The sequence below is a fragment of the Thamnophis sirtalis genome, unplaced genomic scaffold (assembly GCF_051295495.1).
Source record: "Thamnophis sirtalis isolate CommonGarterSnake01/CBP01778 unplaced genomic scaffold, rThaSir2_p1.2 scaffold_4, whole genome shotgun sequence".
In the NCBI taxonomy this organism is placed as follows: domain Eukaryota; kingdom Metazoa; phylum Chordata; class Lepidosauria; order Squamata; family Natricidae; genus Thamnophis; species Thamnophis sirtalis.
Window position 1 is genome coordinate 30,436,848 of NW_028261384.1, and position 18,367 is coordinate 30,455,214.

General features: G+C 37.7%; 1 protein-coding gene across 13 annotated transcripts in view; it reads left to right on the forward strand.

Moving 5' to 3' along the window:
- The window catches only part of KIAA1217 (KIAA1217 ortholog), a 240,015-nt gene that overhangs the window by 209,520 nt on the left and 12,128 nt on the right, over window positions 1–18,367 (forward strand). For 9 of the 13 annotated variants that reach the window (XM_087712695.1, XM_087712703.1, XM_087712702.1 and 6 more), the window contains 8 exons: window positions 198–373; window positions 7,471–7,601; window positions 8,823–8,970; window positions 10,779–11,259; window positions 12,034–12,205; window positions 12,818–12,969; window positions 14,526–14,669; window positions 17,796–17,915. In XM_087712695.1, the coding sequence (XP_087568821.1) occupies window positions 198–373; window positions 7,471–7,601; window positions 8,823–8,970; window positions 10,779–11,259; window positions 12,034–12,205; window positions 12,818–12,969; window positions 14,526–14,669; window positions 17,796–17,915 (1,524 nt within the window). The remainder of the gene's footprint in view (window positions 1–197; window positions 374–7,470; window positions 7,602–8,822; window positions 8,971–10,778; window positions 11,260–12,033; window positions 12,206–12,817; window positions 12,970–14,525; window positions 14,670–17,795; window positions 17,916–18,367) is intronic. The other 4 variants (XM_087712706.1, XM_087712699.1, XM_087712697.1 and 1 more) reach the window with 3 other exon arrangements.

Here is an 18,367-nt window from a genome sequence, read left to right on the forward strand (position 1 = left end):
TATTAATAGCATTCATGCCCATTTCTGCTTCCCTTGTTTGTTTTTATAATGAGTAAGCATTGATAGAACTCTTTCTTTTTTAAGTGTATTCAGCTGAAATATTGTTTATGCAAACCCACTTCTGAGCAATGGAATATGTTGAAATAGGATGGATGTTAGGCAGGGCAAATTTACATTGGGTTTTTTTTATGTAACAGCTGCAGAATCAGGATACACTAAAAGCCATGATGAGGAATGCAGAATTGGAGATCAACCACAAAGTGATAGAAAGAGCAAAAAGATTGGAAGATCCTGTGCAGCGCCATCGCCACCTGGTGGAGCAAGAAAGGCAGAAGTATCTCCTTGAGACAGAAAGGATTATGAAGAGCTTATGGTAAGTGAAAGCAAACTCTTAACGGGAATTAGTTATTATTTCGTCAACCTCTCACATAATTACTGAGGTTTGAGTAAGGGCAAAGTGAAATCTGGAAATGAAGACATTTTCAGTCTATATTTTTCCCCTTTGCTTAGACTCAAGTTATTTTATTTCATTTTTCTATCTTTATTAGTTATATATTCTGCTATGGACGTATCCTTCAATGTCCCTAATTCTTTTTCGGCCTTTGTGGAGAGAAAAAATAAATCTGTTTTTCTAAGGCTTTTTTAAAGGCTTGCTTCAATCACTCAATCATTTTCTACTCTGTCATAAATCAGTGGATAAGACACAAAAATCACAGTTAAGAAAGAAAAACATAACTGTTCTAAAATACCTGAAAAGGATTAGAGAAAACACTATGCCAGTAATGGCTAACCTTTTCGTTGCTGTGTGCTGAAAGAGGGGACACACACCCATAATGCAATGTGGGTGCGACCCCTCACATGCAACCCTCCCCTCCCATGTCTCCTGTGCTCCCTGCACATACTCCCTCACCCCCTGCACATGCATGTGCAGCTCCCCACATGCACCCTGCTCCCCATACACGTCTTCCACATACACCCTGCCCCCTACGCATGCACAGCACTAAACTGAAAAGTAGTGCCCTTTTGGAGTTACCATGGCACTAAAAAAGCGACTTATGAATGTTTTCACCCAAACAGCCCTTGCACCATCCCCATGGTCCACGTGAGCAAAATTCAGACACTTGGCAACTGACTCGCATTTATGACCGTAGCTGTGTTCCAGCTGTGTGTGTATGTGTCATATGAATCACTGCAGTTGTTGATTTAGTAACAAGGTTGTAAACTGAATCCGTCTTCCCCATGCACTTTGTTTGTGAAAAGGCCACAAGCCACATGACCTTGGGACACAGCAATAGTTCTAAATATGAACCGCTTGGCCAAACATCCATTTGGTGATCATGTGACCGTGGGAATGTTGCAACAGTCCTAAAGTGTGAAAACAGCCATGCCATTTTTTTCCAGCGCCCTCGTAACTTTGACCAGTTATTAAATGAACTGCTGTAAATTGAGGACTACCTGCACTTATAAGTTAAAAAAGACAGGATAAAAATGTCTTAGTAGGTAAATAATTCAGTTGAAGTTATTGAGCGAGCTGAAGCTGTATGCAGTAAGACACTTGGTTGAACAGGAGTTGTCAAACTTGATTTCATTGAGGGCCACATCAGGGTTGTGTTCGACCTCAGGGGACTGGGGTGGGCATGGCCAGGGTGGGAGATGCCCCCCATATGCGCCCCGGCCCTTGTGCATGTGGGGCAGAGACCCCAAAACCAGCTGGCCAGTGGGAAATGTGCACACATGCACAGTGGAGCTGAGCTGGGGCAACAGCTCACATGCCCGCAGAGAGGACTCTTCAGGCCACCTGTGGCACTGGTGCCATAGGTTCGCCATAAGAGCACCATGTCATGCTATATAAACTAGAAAACAACTGTGGTTAAGGAAATAAAATATTGGATTGATATGATAATAACAATTTAAAATAACACAATTCAGGTGGGCAGGCTATTTAGTAAAGAATATAGATAATAATTCCTGATGAGCACCTGCATAGAGAGAGCAATACAGAATAAAGTAATCCATTGTTTCAGTTATTCCTCTACTGCATGGATAGGGTCTCTGTTCAAAGGAGATATTTTCCTATTTAAGTCTTGCTTTCTACAGAAGCTTTGGATGGGTACATACTGAGTGATAGTTTTCAGGGAGCTATTCCCCATTTCTCCACCAGTCTACAATGGTTTACTTGCCTCTGAAAAGGCTGGTTGCCTTTTTAAGAAGAGGTCCTGTACTTCCTGGAGGTGGAATGGAAGTGTGAGAAGCTAGAAAAACTGTAGTATCCTACAGTGGGAGAGATGAAGCTGAAACAAAGGCCATCTGCAGACAACTTTGATTTGGTATTAGGGAGGGGTCACCTACATCCAGCCAGCTAGTACTGCCATTAAGGGAAATTCAAGAATTCTGGCTCCCATTCATAAAATATATATTTTTCTGCTTTGGGAAACAAAATAAAAGCAATCACTTTTCCATCCAATTGCAGAAAAACAAAACTTATGTAGACCATAACGAAATACGTTTCTTTAGAAGTCATGCTAGGTTGAAGTTCTATGCAAGTTTGAGAATGAACTTTTTTGAAATTGGTGGATGTTCTTCTGCCTCAGCAAGCAGAGGATTAAGTTTTGCTCATTAGCCTAAGGGAAGAATTAAGGCTTTATGAAATGATATTCCACTATAAAACTTCACATGTAGGTGGGCAGTTGCACAATAAGCACACTTTTTTCAGATATTTTCCAATGAATTTTGACCACTGTGTATTTCACTCTTTTTATTACATGTATATGCCTGCAAGCCATCAGTCTATACTACTTACAGCTTTTACCATGAGATGAATCAGAGTGTTAAAGAGGCTCCAAGCTTGTTTTGGATGTAGGGAAAAATATTATAAATGAAATTAATTAGGTGGCCTTGGGCAAGCAGCTCATTCTTAGCCAATTGCCCATGGTTATTGAGAAATTGAGAAATTTGGAGACATGAGAGCATTCATAATTAAAACAAATAAAATTCTAACAAACCTAAACATGTATGGACGGAAAATGTTGGAGATAAGTTCTACAAACTTTCTAAGTAACTGCCATTGGCAAAAGCTCAAGTCTTTTTGACAAGATAATATAATCTATTGATCGGGAATTGGCTGGTCCAATAGCCTGAAATACTTTTCAGAGAAGATCATCACCTTTACTGATTAAACTGCATTGAAATCTATAATTTTTCCTAGTAAATTTTTTTCCATCTGTATGTTTTTATTGGTTAAACTTTAAATAATTGCTTGTACCATTCTTCCTGATTTACAGGTAGTTTTCTGTGTTGAACAGTTTCTTTAATTCCAAAATAATTTCAAGACAGGTCTGTTGCTGCCATTCTTACCACAGTGCCTACAAATAGGCTTGGAATAATTGTAAATATATTATACAAAACAGATTCTAAGGGAATTTATCACTTCAATATGCTGCAAAACTATTTAATCACTGTGTTTATCAACCCAGCTACCCTCTAAATATACTGGTTTGTATATATCAATTAATCACTGATTATCTTGTTTTTGAGAATTCAAGATAGATTAGTAGTTTTCCCTAACCTTCTGAAATTAATTGGTTTCAGTAAAATATTTAGCCCAGAGTCATGTTTTGAGCCCTGTGAGTGTATAGGAACCAGGGTTTTACTGGTCAAGATTCAGCATTTTAACTATTAATTAATTCCTTAAAATTTATCTAGAGGAGCTGGAAATGGTTGATGTAGGAATAAATGTACTCTAGAGTAGGCATGTCAAACACATGGTCTGCATAGGTTCCGCCCATCCCGGCCATGCAAGGGCAAAAAAATCCCGATACATTATGATAGAGCCCACAATGTGATCGGGTTTGCCACTCCTGCTCTAGAACTTTGAAGAATGAAAGTCCTGTATAAGGTAAAGGTAAAGGTTCTCTCCTTGCACATATGTGCTAGTCGTTCCTGACTCTAGGGGGCAGTGCTCATCTCCATTTCAAAGCTGAAAATCCAGCGCTGTCCGAAGACATCTCTTTGGTCATGTGGCTGGCATAATTAAACGATTAAATGCTGAAGGCGCACGGAACACTTACCTTCCCACCAAAGGTGGTTCCTATTTTTCTACTTGCATTTTTACATGCTTTCAAACTGCTAGGTTGGCAGAAGGAGCGACAAGTAATGGGAACTCATTCCATTACGCGTTGCTAGGGATTTGAACCACAAAACTGCCGACTTTTCTGATTGACAAGCTCAGCATCCTTAGCCACTGAGCCACTGTGTCCTTTAAAGCCCTGTATATTGAGATCAATTGACTGAAATATATAGCAGTTTAGAAAAATCATAATTAAATCAATTTAGAGTTGAGCTGCCAACTGTTTAAATCTACATACATATTTGTAGCTATATTAAGAATCATGACAACTCCTCTTCTAAAATTAAAGCTAAAGACTAATTTTAGCAAGGAAACACAGAACTTTTAAATCTTAGTTTCTATTAGTTCTCTGTTCTAGAAGCTGGGCCCTTTCTGAACCTGTGACAACAGCTGCAAGGCTTGAATGTTTCTCCCTAGATTCCAGTATCAGAGAGGGGATTATGGGAATTGTTGGTGCATATGTCTGGGGTACCTCAAATTAAAAGAAATTCTTACAATTAATTTTACATATGAGCGAATGAGACAGATATCTAAGTCAGAAAAATATTTATAAAGCTTTGGACAATAACCCAAAATCTGTAAAGGTTGGGTCCCTAAATCTTCTTGTGTCATCAAAAAAACGTAAGGGATTTGGCTGCAAATCTCTGAAAAACAATATTTTGGTTCTTTTTTCTTTTCCAAAAGGAGGGAAGTATAGAAAAAAACAAACTTCTGGAGTTTTGGAAATCCTAGCTGTCATTTCAGTGATTTAATCCCAGCATTGTTTTGCCCGCTGCAATCCTTGACTGCCAAAAAGAAAGAAAACAAGTTATACCTGCTCTTGCCTGAAAAAAACTTGAAAAACTTTAATTTCTATGTGAAATCTCCATTTCTTTCTAGAGTTTTTTTTTTGGTTGGCTTTTCATGTCAACTAATCTTTTTCTCTTTTTTTTCTCTTGTCTCGTCACTCTGTCTTCCGCTTTTGTTTTGTGTTGTGGGAAAATCTGTATTAAAAATAATATTGGAACATTGTCTCTCAGTGCACCGATTAAGTAATACTAAGTAATATTAATAATAGAGGTAGCACAATATTATAACTGAACTTGAACCGGAAGAGTAAATGATTTGGATAGCTAACCAAGAGTGAGAGCTATTTAACCAACCAGTTTTTTCTCTTCAGTTTTGTGAAAGTCTGGTACTCTACTGCTTAACTATCTTGGAGTTCACATGTTTCATATCATTTCCTTTTAAAGAAAGTAAAATTAATTTTTAATTAATCCAGTTTACCCCATAACAAGCTCCCTAGAACAAATAAATATATGCATACTGGAAAGTGCATATTTAAGAGGTTTAAATACTCTTCAGTTTCAGATGGATTAATTCAACTTAAGCTGCCCATAAAAGTCCATGACGTGAGCAATGAAGTTCACTCACTTGTTTTTTTCTTAAAGTTCTTGAAAGCAACATGACTGTTCTTCTCCAAGTCAATCTCAAAAAGAGAATCCATTGCCCTAAATGCAGCAAAAATGCACTGCTTAAATTTCAGAGATAATGCCACAGTTTTTCCTCCCTGACCATCCCAGTGCAACTCAAAAACTTTTTAATATTTAATTCCTCTTTAAAAACAAGCAAATTCTATAGTTTTATCATCCCAGAGTTGCAGGCCACCACTTAGAGAAGTATTTCTCAAACTTGGCAACTTTAAGATGTGCGGACTTCAACACTGGCTTAATGCTGGCTGAGGAATTCTGGGAGATGAAATTGACAAATTCTAACTTAGAGCTTTGGATGCATTTCCTAAAGCCCCTTCCAAATAACTACCACAATGCGATTTTTAATAGGACAGAGGAAGAAACTGTTAAACCCCAAAAGAGTAATCATAGCTCTTTAATTAATTACATTTTAATTAAATTAAGTAAATTTTGTTTGGTTTAGCACAACCCTAGTGTTGACTACATAAAAAAAAATCTGAGTGATGTCAAATTTAGTTAGCATTGGTAGGAGAGAACCAGGAAACTCCAGACCTGCAGATGAGTCTGGGAAGTTGTAAAAGCAACACTGACACACTGTTGCCCAGAAACTATATGAAATCACCTAGGCAGGGGTCCCCAAACTTGGCAACTTTAAGAATTATGGACTTCAACTCCCAGAATTCATAGCATAGCTGGCTAGAGAATTTTGGGAGTTGAAGTCCACAAGTCTTAAAGTTGCCAAGTTTGAAGACCTCTAGGGAGTCATCAGGAATCAAACATAATTCAAGGTAGAATTTTCCTTTCTCCCAGCAAAGGACTCAAATGCAGATGCTATAGGACAGTCCACGGCTTCAGAAAGACTGAATTCCTGAGCTAAATGATGAGGAATGATTCATGGATGCTTGAATAGATTGGCTGGTGTTTACGCAATATGTTTAACTGGATCACTTAGAGAGTCTTGTATCTACTTTCACACACAAGTGAAACTAGATTAGTTTTTATTTGGGTTTTATCTTTAGCATCATATACAGACTCACCCTGTGTCATCAATTTATGTTTCTACTTTGTAGTTTTAAATTTCATTTATTGAGCTTCAGACAAGAGATACACTCAAACATCAGTTATTTAATGATGCCATCTGTCTTATCCTGGAAGATGGAAAAGCATTGATCACTCGCTGCCATCTAGTGGTTGTTGTTTGGACTACATCTTTGCTTTTTGGTTTTCCTTCCATTAAAACTTTAATTTTGAACAATAATTGTTCAATTATTCTGACAGCCGCAGAATTATGTATAATTCTCTCTAGTCAGTAATCTTTCCCAGATTTCTTTTTTGTTGTTGTTGTCATCCAAGTCATGGTCTAGTTTAAAATACACATATTTTTCTTGGTCAGTGCAGTACCTTTGATGAAAAGGTTAATCAGTTATTCATACATTTAGGTATCCATATATTAAATGCCTATCTGGTAATCAGTTATACAAACTGTAGCAGGGCTGAAAGGTAAGGAGCTGAGCTGAACTTGATTCCCGATGAAGTTGGGGGTACATGATAATAGAGTAAATGTACAGTATATATAACATCAAAGTATTAATTATGTCTTTCTCTGGCTTTGTTTATATCAGTATACTCCAATCTGATATTTTCCAGAATATTGGATTTCAACTCCTCTAGTTCTCCATTTTTAACAATGCTGCCTCAGAAGTTTAGAAGATAAAATCCAAAACATATGAAAAATAGGGAGGGTACAAAACACTTTAATGCAATATTCTGACATAGAAACAATAATTTTTAACTTAAGAATGGAAACTAGAAACATTCCAGTTTCTGAGAATGGATCTTTTATCAGTCTGTTAAGATGTCCTCACATCAAATTCAATTCTTCTATTTTTCCAGTGAGCTAGAGAGATTTGTTGAAGATCTGAAGAAGGAATCTTTGACATCTAACAGAACAGTAACACTGAAAGATGTTGAAGATGGAGCTTTCCTCTTGCGGCAAGTTGGAGAGGCAGTTGCCACCCTCAAAGGTGCTTTTAGGTTTTTCCCCCTTTGATTTAAGTATCTTAACTAACATTGCCTAGGTTCTTCTTATGCTCCATTTTTCATCAAGTGTATTGGAAGTGAGGTTCAGTGAGGTCAGTGGAACTTAGGTCCAAAGTCCATGTGCCTAGGACTGGGACATGGATCTTAGAACTGAGATAATTTTGAGGGTGGATTAAGGTGAGGAAAGCTCAAGATCTACTTCTGTGCTAGGAAAATGAAGATAGGGTGATGAACTGGAGTTGGCAACCTGTTTCTCCTAACCTTGGTAACTTTAAGACATGTGGACTTCAACTCCCAGAATTCCCCAGCAAGGTTAAGGAATAGGTCATCCTACTAGTCCTACCTGCTCCAGGTTGATACTATTTACTGCATATTGATTTCTCATTCCAGCTAGAAAAGCCTCCGTGCATGCTTGTGTTTCTACTGTATGTATACATGTAAATAGCTCTCTCTTGGATTCTGATATGATTAAAACTGAAGTAATGCTGTTTTTAATCATTTCCCTCCTCACCCCTTTCACGGTATTCTACTTCAAGAGAAAAAAGAAAAGCTCTTTATATACTCTATCAGAGTAAAAGTTGAGAAATATTTGCTAAATAATTTATAAAATAAAGTAACACTGAATTTATCAGACATCTGAATGGTAGTCTCTGCACTCTTCAAAACCGATTTTCCCCACCCAGTACTTACACATGAAGATGCAGATTCAAAAGCTGGATTTCCCCTCTCCTACCCTTTTCTTTTACTATTTGAGTAATAACCCCATGACTCTAACACTGGCTGGATCAACACATGATAGTAAGCCAAATTACAAACATTGTAGTTTGTTTTATTGCTTTTCTATCTATATATACTGCCTCGCCTCTAAATAGTTCAAATAAATAACATGAGGTCACCCCTCATTTTAATCCTTGCCACATTCTTTTGCAAGCCTTTAGTCTGAAAAAGAATAAAATGATCCAATATCACGTTGAATGGGCTTGAACTTGGCTACTTCTGGTCCCAGTCCAGTATGCTAACCACTAGACAATACCGTATGAAATATACTAAAATAGTATGATTCGTTATCTAATTGATTGACTGAAACCAATTGGATTATAATCTATTGCACAACTAAGTTTGGCAAAGTGGCAACTTCAGTATGAAATGGGAACTGAAGTCCATCTTGCATTTCAGAAGTGGTTCATGGGCTCTTATTTCCACAGGTGAATTTCCAACACTGCAGAATAAAATGAGAGCCATTCTCCGTATTGAGGTGGAGGCTGTGAGATTTTTAAAAGAAGAACCTCATAAACTAGATCTTTTACTGAAGAGAGTCCGGAGCATGACAGAGATCCTGACCACACTCCGCAGGTGATACTTATTTAAGATACTCCAACCTGTTGAAGTTTATGCCATTCATACATGATCCAAAATATTCATCACTTATCCTCTAGAAAGACAGTGGGCATGTTCACATTCTGTCCTATTATGATTTTCCATTACATACAAAAATTATAAGTCTAGGAAAATAAGAAATGTGCATGATCCTATAGCCAATCCCGAAGCAGAACTGTTTTTGAAAGCATTTTATCAGTTAGTATTGGTGTGACTTAGAAAGATAAAATCAATTTTATTTAAGGAAGCTGTATTTCTTTCTTCTCATGAATCTAATAGGTTAGGATCAGCCCAATTGATACTATCCAGTTCTTAACTATTACTATGCCCCTAAGGGATTAATTAACCCAGCGGAAATGCTTAATATATTATTTAAGGCTACTTTATCTAGGGTGCAAACCTCTGCTCGCTAGATTGCAACAAAAGCACCTAGAAACTCCTCTTTAATCCCATCTGCTGGATATCTGGATACTTCCACTCAGAATATGGCATCCATAATGTAAATCTAACTCTGTTAGATTTTGCGTCTGTTAATGATGCGTCAGATGGGAAATTATAAAAAAAAAAGAAGGCATAACAGCCTAGTTTAAAACTTCAAAAACATCCCAGTAAAAGATTATTACACCAGGCTGCTTAGAGTTTGAACTTCCTACCACATCCTCATCCAACTGGATCCTTAACTCTTCTATTTAGTGGGATTTTTTTTTATTTTTTTTTTTGCAATCAGCCTATTCAAAGCCCTGAAATAAAAATGTAACAAATTGTGTGATGATCCTGAAACTAGAAGAAGTTGTTATTCCAATTATAACAAGACCTTATGTTTTCGACCTACTTGAATAAGATTTGTTTTTCAGAACATGGTCCAAATTCATTGAACGTAATTTCAGAAAGATAATTTGGGTCCCAAATTGATGAACAGGTTGATGATGCTGATGAGCAGGTTCTCCTTGCTCTTTTTTCTTCTTTTAAACACTATCCTCCCAATTTTCAATCTTGAAGGGCGGATGTGGTGGTACAGCGTAAGCAAAAGCTAGTTTCTTTTTTAAAAAGATATTGAGGGGCTAATCTTCACATTTGAACTAACCTCTCAGAATAACCCTTCATTGAGTTAAGCCATTGTTTTTAAAAACTGTGAAATATTTCTTGCAAAATAAACATATTTTTTTCTCTTCAGGATCTGTAACAAAGGGATCAGCTTGTAAGATATATTTTGCCACTAAAAAAAAGACGTAACAAATGAAAATATCTAGCCACAGAGCTGAGGATTAGACAACTTGAAAATTACATTCAGGCTTGTTTTTATGGGTCCCCCCCCCCCTTATAATAAAAAAAAGAAAATAGGTGCATCAATTGTTCACTGGAATTTCTTAAACATATCAATACCACACCTGGATTGTGAAAAAGGTCAATATTAATCCCACTCCCTCTTTTATGGCCATGATCACCATAGTCCTCAGACATTTTTTTTTAAGTACAGCTTTAGGCTCCAGAAAAATATCATCCATCCTTGCTTTAGCCAAGAGCTGTAAAAGCCATGACTTAGGGAAGCAGCAATCCAACATCCCCGGAAGGCACTAATTTTTAAAAATACATTTAATTTTTATAATCCACGTGGTTAATTTTTAGGGTGGAAGGGAAGGGAATTAAATGACTTTACACAAGGTAGCTAGTTAGATGATAACTAGCTAGACAGACAGACAGACATAATCAGAAAGAGCCTTTTTTTAAAGGACATTGTGAGACTGCTAGCTATACTTCACAGGTTGTCAACCTCTTTTTTCCAGACATGTTACAGATAGTTTGCTCAAAGGTGTGGATCCATCACAAGCTGCCCAATATCATGCAATGGAGAAGGCCACTGCAGCAGAAGTTCTGAAAAATCAAGAAGAAATGACCAAGAGCCAACATCTGCAGCAGAATGTTTCTGAATTCCCAGCCGAAGTGTCTGTTAAATCTGAAATGATTCCCATCTCCACTGTGACGGTGCATCATGCACAAAGCTCTCCAGTGGTCACCCATCATTCACAGCATTCATTCACATTGGTCAGTCAAGTCCCAAATTCTTCTCTGCCTAATAGCCCAGGGCCAGCTGCAACTACATCAAGCTCTCCAACCTACATGGAATCAACAACAATGACCACAATCAATACCCAGCAAACACAGGTGCCTCATTCACCCCCTGTTATTGTGAACAACAACATGCAAAGTCTTTTTATTGAAGAACTTCACAATGCCAGTACAAGGAACAGAGCTCTCTCGATTGAGGTATTTTGTGCATTTCAAAGCAGAGAGCTGTATAATATTAATACTATAATATTAACAATATTAATTCTGGGCTTGATCTTAAGAGACCAAATAATTATGACAATTACAAATGATCTTAAATCTTATGTAATGTCTCTACTAGAATATACAGGATCCATATGATATTTATTCATTTTTGTTTCAAAAATGGATTTTTTTTAATGCAAAAAGTGGTTTGTTTTGGTGTGCAGCTTTCTTAAAAATATTTTTTTATTCAACCTTTGCTGCCAAGATAACAACATGTCCATGAAGCCACCAACAGTTGGGATCAACTCTAAAGATAATTTATCTTTTAGTCGTAATGCATGTATCTTTTCCTAGTATATTTCGTGCAAAATATATAAACCAAGAGCAATGGATATTAGTCAATATTGAGCATTAGTGGCAAAGCCCTTAAAGGGAAATGACACACAACTCTGCCTGGGTTTTCTCCCTGTGAGTCAAACCCTAGTGAGGACTTCACCCACTAACCATTGGTTATCAGCAACCTGTATCAGAGTCATACTTCACAAAGGTCACCTGTCTCTAGGTTTCTCTTTCTTGGGAAGCTGCAATACAGAATTATCTGATGCCACATCATTGAACCATCTTTTTTAACAGTATCTACTGACAGGTGCAGAGCATTTTACCCCATGGTCAGCATATGCAGAGATAGCAGGAGAATTCAGAGCACCCATTTGCCTCATGCAATGCAGAATTCAAAATATGATTGGGATTTGCTGCCTTGTTTTACAGAAAGCAGAGAAAAAATGGGAAGAGAAAAGGCAGAATCTGGATCACTACGATGGGCAGGAATTTGAAAAACTCCTAGAAGAAGCACAAGCGAACATTATGAAGTCAATCCCAAACCTTGATATGCCTTCACAAGCAACTGTCTCACCCAAAACTGATGCAGCACAAGTATCTGGTAAATTAAAGTTTATTTCTCCTCTGTAGGAAACACCTGTGACCCACTATCAGAAGAAAATGAATTAAAGCAGGAGTTCTCACCCTCAGTTTTAGAGTCTGAATTGGACACAGTAGGAGAGGGAGAGAGGAAAAGCAAGAAGCACAGGGACAAGGTCAGGGTGCACACAGAAAAGTTAACATGGTGGCAGTGGTGATGTAATTAAAATTCCTCCTGCTTTTTACACGTGATGCACCAGTATGGCCATTTTGTCTTTTTTTCACCCAACTCTGCAGATATCACAGATAGGCCCTTAATGTTGTTCAGTTCTTATACCAGTCAGCTCTAATTCAGCTAAATGTTTGTTGATCTTATCAACATTAACTAGAATGAAAACGCTACAATGCAAATTTTTGCTCTTCCATCTTGTTTAGTTTTCATTTGCTGCTGGCAACGTAAAAAAAATGTATTTCATCAAAAGCAATTAGCAAATTTCCTTTGTACATTTCTATCTTTGCCTATCAGATGTAGAAAAAAAAAGATGGGTTGCATAATTCTAAACTTGAAGCAAGAGTCTATCTTGCAATAGACTGTATGAAACCACTTCATTGGAGATAATCTTTGATTTTTCAGAAGATAGTCCCAAAACAGAACAGGAGCTGGAAAAGGCAGTGAAGTCTCCACCTCCTCCACCTCCACGACGAAGCTATGTGCTAGGATCTGGATTAAGCACAAGACTGAGTGAAGTCAGTTATACAGCCAGAAAAGATAACACTATCTCCAAGGTTTGATGATGGAGGCACCTCAGATGTCCAAAACAGGAAACATTTTGGGACAAGATAGTATCTAGCTTATTTTTACATCACTTTGAATTAAGTAGTGGGAGGAGGGGAGGTATGATCTAAAGAGGAAAGAAATTTTAAAATAAGATTTAAAGCCATATATTGGCTAGCACTATATAGGGAACCATAATTATAACCATTAACCAGCAGGTTATTCCCAGGACATGGGACTTAGCCTTTTTGCTGTCTTACCAATATACAATCTCACTCACGCTGCTTCATTTCTATGTATGTTTAAAGAAATATTTGCACCAGGGGTGGGTTCCGGCTTCTTCTACTGCCGGTTCGCTCAGGGACGCATTTCGTGCGTGCGCTAATGCGTGCTATGTGCACATGCACAGTAGTAAAAAATGCTTCTGTGCATGCACAGAAGCAAAAAACAAGATGGTTGTGCCTATGTTGCTGCCGATAGAACCTGTTTGGGGGCGTGGCCGGTCAAGTTACTACCTACTCGGCCAAATCGGTCCAAAACAGTAGGAACCCACCTCTGATTTGCACCTTGGAAAAGCTCATCTTATGCAAAGGGACAAAATGAATAAGAGCAGTTCCATAAAAATGGTTTCAGCACATTCTCCTTTAACCCTCTGGTAGTTTCAAACTAAAATAAGAAAATCAAAGTACCTGAAAATGTTTTAGCCAAATACAGGTAGTCCTAGACTTACAACTGGTTGCTTAGTGATGATTCAAAGTTATGAAATCCCCCCCCCTCCAAAAAAAGATACCTATGTCCCAGTTCCAAATTTCTGACTGTCTCACGCACATTGCAATCATGTGACTGCATTTTGCACATTTGGTAACCGATTTGTACCATTCTGGCAATCGCTTGATTGCAATTTACATTTTTGCCAAAAACTGCAATCTCCAGCTAAAACTCCACACGGCAAATAATGGATCCCCTTAATTGCAGTATTTGCTTAATGACTGCTGATTCACTTAACCACAGCAATTCACTTAATGACCATTGTAAAAAAAAGTCATAAAAGTGGGTCAATCATGTGATGACACAGCTTTATGATCATGACTTGCAAGCATAATAGGCAGGCTCCATTATGGTCATAAGTCAAGGACTATATGTACTGTCTGTGTAAAATCCAAAAAGGCCAATATGGCATAGTGGTTAAGACTCTAGTCCTCCATTAAGCAGGAAAGGCATCTGGGTGATCATAGCCAGCTGCTTCTTTTCAGCCTCCATGTCAGCTATGGAATAAGTTAAGTGAGAAAACAAACATATGCTGCATCATGCATTGGCAGCTTTGCTTATGTGAAATAGGCAACCATGGGGCAAAAATGAGTGAAATCTAATAGGATGCAGGTTTAGAAGGGCCCCAAAATGTGCCTTCTATCCAGATTTGATAATAGGGGATGCCCTGCCTTTAGGAGGATGGGGTAAAGTCCAGATTTCTCCAGAACACCAAATAAAAACATTGAAATGAGTATGTGAGCCGTATATAAATCAGATGAATTGTAACTTCCTCCTTTCTTGTTATCATGCAATTCAGGAGAGCAGTGAAGATTCTGTTCAAACAACATCTTCCAAACTCTTCCCAGAGAAAAATGCCTCTCTTCAATCAGCCAGCACACCAATGAAGGATGAAGAGGAAGAGGAAGAAGAAGAAGGAGATAAAATAATGGCAGAACTACAGGTATGAGATCGAGCTTATCAATTCGCCTAAAGTAGCAGGTGTCTTTTCTAAAGGAACCTAGAAGGCAGTATAAGAATGCAGAAGCTTCCCTGCAATAATAGGAGGGAAACTGAAGTACAACTAGGGTATAAGAAATTCTGCCAGACAATCAGATTCCCAGTTCCATGGTTCATATTTAGATGATCACCAAAGTAAGTGATTGGGATAAGATTAACATAAATTCTTCTTAATTTTTTCTCATTTAAACATCTTTTTTTTTTAGGTTTTAAATATATATATTTGGTTCAAATTACATTGCAACTTAATTCAGAGGGAGGGAAATTAACCTGGACATTGTTAAGGATTTTATTTGTCATAGTCTAAAGGTGCCAAAGATTTGATGTGAATTCCAGGGACTTGAATTTTGAAACGGATTGAGAGCCAAGGGAAAAATAATTCAGGATTACAGGTTTGCCAAAACAAACTTGATTGTTATAAAGTAGAAGCTATTTTTATAGAAAACATTAATTGCCCAAAATTGAATTGCATTCCAATTCTTCCAGTGAAAATGGTTGAAATGGACATTTGCTGAACTGTATACTGTAGGTTTTTTTTAATTGATTGCACTTTTAAAGCCAGACAATTTTTGCAGTTACTTTTCCTTTTATAGTCAATAGAAGACAAATATTCAAAATTAAACTAGTCTCTATCTTAGAGCTTAGTACCATCAGCCATCTTTACAAGTACCGTGTTTCTCCAAAAAGATGACCCACCTTGAAAACAAGTCCTATCACATTTTTGAGGGCATGCAATCAAATCCCCATTCACACAATTAGCACTAATTAAGATCCTGGCCACCCCCAGGATGCAGAGGATGGAGTGAGTCACAGGTAAAAAAAAAAGCTAGGATGGGGAGATGGAGCTGCCCTACTTGCCAGGCCTTACACACCCCAACACTTGCCTTGCTGCCTTCTGCAGCCACTTGCCGCCACCCTCAGGCATCGCCCGGCCTCCATTTCACCTTCAGATGCCTGCCAGAAGGCATCTGCAGCTGATAGGAGCTCTATTATTGGCTGCAGAGGACTTTCCGGCAGGCCTCTGAAGGCAAAATAGTGGGCGGGGCAATGCGTGTAAGTGGCGGCAAGGAGCCACTTGCAGAAGAAGTGGGCCATCAGGGGGCTCCTGTTGGACAGGGCTGTCAGTGCCACCACCACAAGATGAGTCAATAATTAGAACCCTCCAAAAAGAAGGCCTAGTCGTTTTTGGGGGATTCAAAAGAAAATAAAACCTGGGCTTCTTTTGGATGATTGCACAGTTCTTCAACAAGGCTTCAGTTGTCAATGTAATAATGCCTGTAGGCCAGGAGTTGCCAAAATTTTCTGATTAGATTACATTATGCAATCTTGCACATTGATTATCCCATTCCGAATCATATGATTTCAGCAGTTTCACATTAATATCTTATGTGCAAATACTATTAGCATCTTATATAGGGCATGAGGAATTCAAAGATTTGGAGAAGCACCAAATTTCTTTCATAAAATTGCTCAAATTTTAAGAGTGATGTGATAAGAGTTGGGCATTTTTTAGATTAAAAATCTGAATCTGATTGAGATTAAAACAGTTAGGATGTATAGGCAATCTTTAGGAATATGATGCCACTATGGTGATTGTGAGGCACTCTATCCTGCCTCCCCTCCTGCCTCCCCTTCCCCAGAAATCCACCATGTGTAAACAAAGTTATATTACATTAACAATGTTATTGTTACTTGTAAGTATGGTATTAGCTCTTGTTAAGGTAGGAAATGAGGAGATAGAGGAGACTTCCACTATCTGAGGTTTCCTACATTCACTGAACTACAGCTTCTATTACTGTTTCACACTGGCTACGAGGGTAAATGAATTTTCAGTCCAATCTATTCAGAGGATTCAAGCTGAAGAAGAATGCTATAGAGACGTAATGGTGAACCTTGGCACATATGCCAGAGGTGGCACACACAGAGCCCTCTATGTGCACACACATGCCATTGCCATTTGCTCTTTTGGTTTCCAGCACGCCCCGGCCACCTGGTCTTCGGATTTCTGGAATTCCAGCATGCATGAATATCAGCTACCCGGCATGCATGTGTGCACCGGAAACCAGAAGACCAGGTGCACATGTGCGCACATATGCACTGGCCAGCTGGTCTTTGAGTTTCCAGGGCTCCAGCGCACATATGCGCAAATGCAGGCACATTCTGGTTTGGGCACTTGCTGCCGAAAAGGTTTGCCATCACTATTGCCATAGACCAATATTAATCAACCTTAGCAGCTTTATGATGCTTGACCTCAATGTATCTGGGGAATTCTGGGTGTTGAAGTCACATATCTTAAAGTTAAAGTCATTAGTATAGAGAAATAATTGTTTAGTTTTTTATCGGTACTAATCAATTAAAGCAGAAGGCTGAGACCTAGAAAATGGGAGCCATTTGTAGCCATTTTAAACTCATTGATACTAACTAGTGGACACATAAAGGACACGACCATAATTGAAACAGAACAAATCAGCAAAGCAAAGGAAATCTTAGTCTAAAGAGTTTTTCTTAACCTGGAAAGTTATTAATTTTTTATCATGGTTGTTAAACTACTTTTGAGGGAGGAAAAAAAATAGCTGCAGTTTTAGTTTTTGAATCTTTTTAGAGACCAAAGGTGCAAATAATCCTTCTTTAGAAGCTGCTTCATAAAGTCACAATTTAAACGGTGATAAAAATGCAACTTTACAACCAGTCCTTGTATTTATGATCTTTGCAGCAAGGGAAAGCTGAAATACAATTGTAAGCACACAGTTTTGCTTTGCTACTGTTTTGTTAAAGAGCAAATTGCCAGTCCCAATTGTTGTCACTAAAGAAGGACCATCTGAACTTTTTCTTAACTCCACAGTTTCTTTTCTCATTCCACTGGAAAAAAAATTTCAGTATTTATTTATTTATCATACAGAGATTATTAACCTATTTAGCTCGACCTGATTGATGAGACTGATTCTTAAGGCTCACATACAAATTTTATCAATTGATCCAGGAAAGTGTATACATGATTTCCCTACAAAGAAAGAATTGGCTCAGATTTGGGAAATGTTTGTTAATAACCTGCCCTATTTTAATCCTCTAGGCTTTCCAGAAGTGTTCTTACATGGATATAAACTCAAACAATCATGCTGAACAGTCCAAAAATGATACACACATAAAAGATGCGAGGTCTGTGGCCTTAATGCATCCTAAGGAGAAGAAGGTAACAGGGTCATTTGAACTCTACCACAATCTCTTAGCTTACCTTCTTCCCATCCTTTCAAACTAACATTATATCAAGTTAACTCTGTGTGTCTTGATGGCTGTTTTCATTTATGATTTACTTTGGACCAAAGAAAATTAATAAACAGTATCTAATTGACACTTCTTGAGAATAGTAATGGATAATCAGAATCAAGATTCATTAATGTCATTTCAGAATTAATTATGAATTACCATAGGACAGTATAAATTTAAAAAATTAAATGAAAGTTGTCTTTTTTAATGTCATGCTTTAGCAAAAAATCCAGATTTACAAACATTTGTATATAATTCTGATAGCAAGCCTCATTATGACTGAGAACATTTCTCAAGAATTATGTATAAAATTACACAACAAAAATTGTTTTTGTTTCCCTGTCTCTTCATAATGAAAAAATATCTACAGTTTGAATT